Source organism: Sinocyclocheilus anshuiensis, unplaced genomic scaffold (assembly GCF_001515605.1).
Source record: "Sinocyclocheilus anshuiensis isolate Anshui unplaced genomic scaffold, SAMN03320099.WGS_v1.1 scaffold1393, whole genome shotgun sequence".
NCBI lineage: Eukaryota > Metazoa > Chordata > Actinopteri > Cypriniformes > Cyprinidae > Sinocyclocheilus > Sinocyclocheilus anshuiensis.
Window position 1 is genome coordinate 662,810 of NW_015548343.1, and position 8,306 is coordinate 671,115.

Below are 8,306 nucleotides of genomic sequence, written 5' to 3' on the forward strand. Positions count from 1 at the left end.
ACGTTTATTAAAAGTGATAGAAAATATATTTACATTGTTATCAAATAAATTCTATTTGTAATAAATGCTGTTCTTTTGAACTTTCTATTCATCAAAAAATCCTGATAAAAATGTATCAGTTTCCACACTGATAATAAGAAACGTTTCTTGAGCAGCAAATCAGCATATTAGTATGATTTAGGATCATGTGACACTGAAGACTGGAGCAATGTCTACTGAAAATTCAGCTTCGCTATCACAGGAATAAATTACATTAAAGTAGTACACAGTTATTTGAAATTGTAATAATATTCCACAATATTGTTGTTTTTACTGTATATTTGATCAAATAAATGCAGCTTACGTGAGCTATATATTTATACAGTATAATATATAATGTTAATTTGTGATGTGTCTTGTAATGCTGCAAAGTCTGAAGCAACCCACTTTGAGTTGAGCTACCTAACACTCATTTTAATATAATCTGGATGAAATGTAAATGAAAATCCACAGAACAATTCAATGTCAGTACAGTGCTCCACTTATGCTAATATTTGACATACAAGTATTAATCATGTTGATTTGCCTAAAAACATGTAGATTACTGCTCTCACCTCTTTCACAATCATGGTTATATATAGCACTGCCCAGAAGTCTGTCAAACTGAAGTTGTCTTTTTCTCTGTAGTATTTTTTGAGTTTTTTAAATTTTTCCTTGAAACTGATGTTTCCACCAAGTTTATTTTTAATGTCTTCTTTCACTTTTTCCAGCTTGCTGGACCAATTAGGCTCTTTGTATAAAGACACCATGCACCTTATGAAGAAAAAAAGGTTCAGCATTTGTTTATATTCAGCTGGATCTGATGAGCTAAATCTGAGTTCACGTGTTTGTTCACTTACCAGGTCGATCCAGAGAGTCCAGCAAGATACAGCACGCAGTCCAACAGATCATCTTGAAACAGTGCAAGCAGTGATCCCAGCAAACCCAACATCGCTCTTTCACTTCCTCCTGAAGCCACCAGTGCGATGTTGGGCATCTCTTCCTGTAAAGAGTAAACACCACATTTATGAAGTGACTATATAAAAAATGCCCCCTCTTCTGTGAGGAGTTCAGTCATCAAAGAATGAATTTGGCTTTGTCAAGATGACCTGCCTAAACCCTTCCAAGAAAGACATTTCCCAACAACAGAACTGCTCTCTATATTATCAGGATGAAATAAACCACTAATTTATCACTTTTTTATTAACAATAAAATGAGTTTAAATGGCTTACAAACTGCAGAATGAATTAGTCTGGGAAAAGCTGAAATACACTTACCAGGCTACAATGTATCTCATGTCTTTTAAGACACTCCAGAGCTGATTCTCTCCTGCTGGTCACATGGTTCTTCTCAGCCTCGTTCAGTGAATGTCCGATTCTCACTGTAATGCTGTAGAAAATCAACCAGGGACAGAAAAGACTGTTCACAAAATGTTCCAAACAACTCCATCATATAATACATTAAATATGAATTATCATGCATGTCCTGTGACGCTGCATGATGAAAAAGGAGCAAAAATGATTTCACTGGTATCTAAAATATAAGGAGTATTACCATTCACTTTGATTTTCTTCAGACATCTGTAAAAATGACATTTTTTAAATGTTATGAATATTCAGAAATATTTAGTTTCGATCTGTTCTGAACGGTATGGTGACTGTTTGCCAGCATTGCTTAATTATGTTTTTCCTAGTCTCAAAGCATGAAATCTTCCAAATGCAACATTTTAGTGAAACAAAATATTTAGAAACCAAACAGAAAGTGATTTTTTTTTTTTTAAATCCGTTTTAAAGGCACTTACCATTGCTGCCAGCAGTCGAGGTTTGCAAACCAAACTGAAACTTTTTATTGAGAGCGATGTGCTTGGAAACAGGAAATATAAGAGTTTAGACCAAGCAGAACAGGAGTGACTTCTTAAAACAATGCGGTTTTCAAATCTAGATGAGACTTGTACTTAGTACAACAGTACGGAATAGAACATTTCTAACAGATTTTTAAAATAATTTGTCATAGTTTTATGTGAAAGGTTAAAAAAAAATTCACAATTTTTTTATCAAATAAATGCAGCCTTTGTGAGTCTAAAAGACTTTTAGAAAAAGAACATTTTAAGAAAATTTTACCGACCCAACATTTTTGAATGGTAGTGTACTTTATTAAAAGTTCCAAAACATTCATCACTGTGCACACTTGGCTAAAACTGTTATATGTTATGCTTATAATTAGCATAAAGAGTTTGTAGCAAGAGAGGTTAGTATGAATGTGTGTGTACAACAATATACTGTTACAGCAGCGCTGTAAAGATTGAGACAAGAGAGACAATAACAGACAATTGAACAAACACAATCTTGTCTTCCCAATCATCTCTTTACACTCGGTTATCTGAAACCCCTGAACTAATACGTTTATCCACATCTCACTGCCATAACAACAAACATCCAGAAAGACTGTAATAGATTTCCATATTCACTAATGAATGACAAAGAAATACATTCAGTCAGACACAGAGGTTGCAAGAGCGATCAATGACGTCAAATACTCTGCAGGCATGTTTGCATGTGTGTGCATGTGTATGGAACACACAACAGCATGCTATCTGTGTGCATGCAGCCAATACCATGTGTACAGATGCTGTTTAACACACACATGCAGACTCAGACAGTGACGTCAACCCTGATGATTAAATACAATCCAGTGAGTGACCTCTCCGATGTCAAGTCAAATATCATCAGCATCTAAGAGTTATAATGTGACCTCTGACCTCTGAAAAGGCAATGTATGAGGTAAGCATAAACCAGAAGCAGACACCTTTGTTACAATTATGTAACCACTGAAAAAGCAATATCTAAATGAAGAAAAGACATTTAACTTGTAACAAGACTTATATAGAGTACAAATACGCTGAAGCTAATGTAGTTTTAATATAATATAATATAATATAATAATATAAAAAGAGTTACATTCATACAAATATGCAATGTTTTGGAGTTCCTGAAGGCAATTTACTCATTTTTTTGTCAATTAAGGTTGTAAAAATACATAATATAATATAATATAACAATAGAAAACTTAGTAATTTAGGCAATTTAGGTTCACACATCTTATCAGCAGTAAAACATTCTGTGTGCACAGAAAGAAAGAAAAGAGAGCAATAGAGTGAGGATAAACATAAATGACAGAGTGGGGGAGTGGTGAAGACGAGAGGAGAGAAATGCAGGTATATAAAGCTGCTGTATGACAGAGCATCAGGGAGAACACATGAACACATTTCCAGACAGAGAACACCAGACGAGGACAGAGCACGAAAACAGGAAACGAGGGAAAAAGGAAGAATCCTGAAAGGTAAGAAACTGATTTGTTTTCCTTTTTATATTATCTCTTTAACAATGTGACGCTAAAAGGATAACCAACTTTCAAAAGACATTATTAAGAACATAATATGTGAAATAATATTATTAATAATAAACTTTATTTGTATAGCACCTTTAATACACTCTGAGAAAAAAAAGTTGCAAAAATTGGGTACCCATAAAATTTTAAGGGTACAACAGCTTGTCACTGCGGCAGAACCCCCAAAGAACACATTTGTACCTTATTTACCCATATAAAGGGTTCATAATAGCACCATAAAAGTACATATTACTACCTTAAGGGTACTTATTATTACTCTAAGGTACTAATACGCTCCCTTTAGGGGTAAAAAAGGTACAAAGATGTCCCTTTGAGGGAACAGCGCCAGTGACAAGCTGTTGTACAGCTACATTTTTTGCACTTTTTTTGTGACAGTGTACAAGGAATGCAGTACAAAGTGCTTTACACTAATAATAAAAAAAAAAAAGTCACCAAACACATCACATGAAAACAAATAAAAAATACCATAATTAATATAAGTATAAAAATGAAACCCACTTTATAATGACAATAAAAGATTAAAATAAAATTAGAAGTTAATAGCGTTCTTTTAAATAATATCTGGCTTCCCTAACATCTATTGGTAATGTATTCCAAATACACAGCTATATGCTACATTATGCTAAATAATGAAAAGAGAGAAGCACTGGTAGCTCAGAGCAGCTGAACCCAATAATTCAAACAACTGAGAATAAATCTATAGTTGCTCATTTACCCTCCATTTTTTTCTTCTAGACATGCAGACAAACGAGATGAAGGTTTTACAAGCTGTGTTTTGCGTGGTTAGCATCCTTCAGCTCTGTCATGGAGTATTCAGCAGTGGAGACTGTTACTTCAACGCAAAAGGCAACTAAAGTGGACTAAAGTGGGGGAAGTCGTGGCCTAATGGTTAGAGAGTCGGACTCGTAACCCAAAGGTTGCGAGTTCGAGTCTCAGGTCCGGCAGGGATTGTAGGTGGGGGGAGTGAATGTACAGCGCTCTCTCCCACCTTCAATACCACGACTGAGGTGCCCTTGAGAACCCCCGACTGCTCCCCGGGCACCGCAGCATAAAAAAAAGGCTGCCCACTGCTCCGGGTGTGTGTTCACGGTGTGTGTGTGTGTGTTCACTGCTGTGTGTGTGCACTCTGGATGGGTTAAATGCAGAGCACTAATTCCTAGTATGGGTAACCATACTTGGCCACATGTCACGTCACGTAAACAATACAATATAGGCTTGGCTAAACATGATGTGTGACTAAAAGTGTTAATGACCACCGTTTCGCTGCAGCCAGCTGTGAGCACAATGGCCGTGTATTTGACATCGGGGAGGCCTGGATAAATGACGAATGTTTCCAGTGTGTGTGTTTCGAGCCTTTTGGAGTGGGCTGCTGCGAACAGTGAGTTTCAGGGGCGCATACTTACATGGCTATAAGCACTCTGATGCAGCTGATGTTGAAGCTCATTGTTCTTGTCTGTCATCTCTAGAGGAAAGCAGCCAGTCGATTTCCCGCCCTGGTGCGAGGCCATTAGAAAACCAGATTCCTGCACAGTTGCTGTGGTGATGAAGGCCAACCATAAACTTCCCTGTCTGTTTGGGGGGAAAACCCGCCTGTGGAAATCAGAGAACGACCCACTCTTCTAGACTGCATTACTGAAGTCTCTCATGCAAAACACAAATTCATTTAAAATATATAGCATATTCACCATGTTTCACAATGTACATATAGGTACACACACTGTTCGAAAGTTTGGGGATAGTAAGATATTTTACTGTTTTTTGAAAGAAGTCTCTTTTCTTATTTTTGTCATAATTTAAAATAACTGTATTCTACTGTAATATATTTTAAAAATGTGATTTATTCCTGATAGCAAAGCTGAATTTTCAGCAGCCATTACTCCAGTCTTCAGTGTCACATGATCCTTCAGATTTAGAAATCATTCTAATATGCTGAATTGATGCTCAAGTCAATGTTTAAAACAGTTGTGCTGCTTAATAGTTTTGACCCGAACATTTGAACAGTAGAGCACACACATTGTTTGAATATTATTTGAAAATATGAAACTACTGAATCTAAGTACAGCAGGGTCTTAATTATCTAATAATCCTAACCATTTCAGAAAGTGTCTTAACATTTCAAAATTCTAAAATGTTATTTTTTGTATTAAATGTAAATGACTCGTATGTATATCAGGAGTAAAAACTAAAAGGTGAAATTCGATTTTTTCCCCCCACGATGAACAAACAGTACTGATGCCCATCTCAAAACTGTGATATTTTTGTCTCTAAACAAATATCAGTGACTGTTTGAGTGCATTTTTCTGTTTCTAGTAACCACACTACAGATAATTCTTAAATAAAATGGCAATAACCATCTGAACGTGCAAGAAAACTAGAAGAGACCCAGATCCTGAGAAACACCGGTTCAGTGACAGTAAAAATCATGGTCTTTATTTAAAAAAAATTTTTAGGTATCATTACACAAGATACAGACAGTAACAAAGTGATTACACATCATTGTGGGCTTTTTCCACTTAAAATTATGCGTTCACCCCTTTTAATCTTTATACTATTAAGTGTTGCATTTCGCTCCCATTTACTGTGTTCATAATACATATTTAGATCTGCATGGCTTTTGGAACTTTCGAATCTGTTAGTGCCACTGCTTTGAACTCACAAAAAAAAAAAAAAAACATAATCTTCAACCTTTCTTCCCTGGATAGAATATGGCTCTTTAAAGCAAATAAAAATAACTAAAAATAACAAAACGGGCCACCTGAAGAAACCCTGACTTGGCCTCCTCTGCTCAAAAGATGTCCACCATAAGCCCACAACAGTGCAGGATTTCAAATAGTGGTTTGCAAAAGTAAAGTTGTGTGTTAAAATGCAGGGGGATTAAACCCAAAAAAAGAATACATACATTACTCAAACTCCAAATGGAAGCAAATGCTTTTAATAATAAAAAAACAAAGTTCATTGCGGCATGGTTGTGCATACTGTTACAGACCACATGATGTGGCTTTGGTCCCAAAACCTGTGACGCCGACAAACAGGCAACAGAAACTTGTGCAGGACGAAGAGTGTGAAGAGGTAAGAGGAGAGCAGTGGATCAGGCATCAACAAGACCAACAAAAACATCCTGTCACATGATCAACAGGAAAAAAAAAGGATCTAAAGCCAAGCGGAGACGGAGACTTTTATGGCACAAAATGTTAAGTAAATCAGCCTACAGTAAAATTAAACAATTATTGAGAGAACTGGCTGATGGCCAAAGACCAAAGTGCTACCATATGGCTAGCATTTAACATTTGACACTTTAGGAATACCATAGTAGATTGTTCCTGAAATCACTTGGGATTTTCTGAGGAGATTAGCAGTGAAGCTTAAGTGCTCCAGAAAGATTAAAGTACTTTTGAACCATCGAGAGGCACCACATTTTTACTGGTTGGCTTGGTGAGCCCATCCTCCAGCAAAAAAAAAAAAAAAGGGATCAGAAAAACAGAAGAATCAGATGTGCAGAGACAAAGAAACCAAATGAGATGAAGGTGTCAGGAAGGGAAGAGGAGGCTTTTTTTTCCTGCTCCAGGTCTTCCTTAGAAACTATTGAGCTCGCTCAGGGTCTGGTCCAAAGTGGCATGGATCTTGACGTTCTCCTCTTTAGCATCTCTTAGTTTCTCTGCAATGAAAAAAAAAAGTCCCACGGAGGACAGCAAAAAATGAAATAAACCTCAAAATCATATTGTAATTCAACACTGTATGTGGTTTATTATTATAATATAGACTTTTGATTTGGCTACAAGGTCTAAAGTTAAGACTTCCTAGGTTCCTTGAAGAACCAGTATAGATGGTTTTCTAAGCAACCATATTAGGTTGTAAACTCCTTTTTGAAAATCTTAAATTATAGAGCATTTTGAGACAAAAACGTAACTGGATACATTCTGATACAATGTTAAGCTACCACTACAAATCCTCTGTGTCAGCATTATATTTGCATTACAATTCAGCTTTAATAAATACTACTTGTGAAACCACTCAAATTTATGGTGACGGATACTGTAGATAACATTCCATTCAAATATGTTGGCTTTGTATCCCCCAGTGTTAAAATTACGCAACACTGGCATGTCAATGCTTTGCTTTTACCATGGGGTAAAAATAACTAAACGATAAACCAATTTTCAGAGAAATTGCAGCTGAACTACAGAGTTTTAGTTTTGCTCTATGGCATCAGGCCATCCATTGAGACTTCAGAAAGACAAGGACTTGTTTTTCAGTAACTTTCGACAAGACCGCTGGTTGGTTTTAGTGAATAGCTAAGATCTTCCTTAAACATGTATTCATTTCATCCCCCAATAAAACAATCACATTGCTGTTGCTCAGCTGATTTAGGCCCAATCCCAATTCTAACCCTTAGCCCTTCCCCTTTCCCGATTCTCTTTTGGTTGGAGGGGTAGGGGCAAGGGGAAGGGCCAGATAGCCCTTCAAACGAAGATTTTTCGGAACCACACTTCAAACGAAGGGGTATGAATTATCTCAGCGTAAACCGGCTTCAGCGGCAACATGGCTGCCCGAGCGAACAAAAAGACACATAAATGTTAGCATTTTTGGCATTAATAAAGATTTTAACGAAAAGTAATCATTTGTTTTATGTTACATTCAATCGTGAGTTCATATTTACAGTCATGTTACTCAAAGAAATGTTTGCAAAATTGCGTGTGTGCGCAAACAGCTATTTTATCCTCTCATTGCTGGAAAATATAACCTATCGATTCAGTATTTAAACTGTTATTAATAAAAGTTGTGGGGCAGTGTTGACAAGTTCCTTTGCTCCTGGATGTGTGAGCTGCGCGATATCTGATGTGTGTGTGTGTGTGTGTGTGTCAGTAAGCAGCGCATTAAT

At 36.5% G+C, this 8,306-nt stretch overlaps 3 protein-coding genes across 7 annotated transcripts in view; 1 reads left to right on the forward strand and 2 right to left on the reverse strand.

The window, feature by feature from the left end:
• Positions 1–1,879, reverse strand: part of pla2g4c (phospholipase A2, group IVC (cytosolic, calcium-independent)) — a 5,195-nt gene extending 3,316 nt beyond the window's left edge. For both annotated transcript variants that reach the window (XM_016444490.1, XM_016444489.1), the window contains exons 1-5: positions 1,821–1,879; positions 1,574–1,599; positions 1,297–1,408; positions 879–1,021; positions 594–792 (exon numbers count right to left, since the gene is read on the reverse strand). In XM_016444490.1, the coding sequence (XP_016299976.1) occupies positions 594–792; positions 879–1,021; positions 1,297–1,408; positions 1,574–1,599; positions 1,821–1,823 (483 nt within the window). In that variant the 5' untranslated portion in view covers positions 1,824–1,879. The remainder of the gene's footprint in view (positions 1–593; positions 793–878; positions 1,022–1,296; positions 1,409–1,573; positions 1,600–1,820) is intronic.
• A 1,401-nt stretch (positions 1,880–3,280) lies between these two features.
• Positions 3,281–5,153, forward strand: LOC107656628 (prostate-associated microseminoprotein-like). Its single transcript, XM_016444550.1, has 4 exons — positions 3,281–3,358; positions 4,163–4,273; positions 4,697–4,805; positions 4,894–5,153. The coding sequence occupies exons 2-4, from the start codon at positions 4,165–4,167 to the stop codon at positions 5,048–5,050; spliced, it is 375 nt and encodes a 124-aa protein (XP_016300036.1). The 5' UTR covers positions 3,281–3,358; positions 4,163–4,164; the 3' UTR covers positions 5,051–5,153.
• Positions 5,154–5,835: 682 nt separating this feature from the next.
• The window catches only part of LOC107656626 (tropomyosin alpha-3 chain), a 24,496-nt gene continuing 22,025 nt past the window's right edge, over positions 5,836–8,306 (reverse strand). For all 4 annotated transcript variants that reach the window (XM_016444544.1, XM_016444545.1, XM_016444548.1 and 1 more), the window contains one exon: positions 5,836–7,082. In XM_016444544.1, coding sequence (XP_016300030.1) covers positions 7,000–7,082 — 83 coding nt within the window. In that variant the 3' untranslated portion in view covers positions 5,836–6,999. The remainder of the gene's footprint in view (positions 7,083–8,306) is intronic.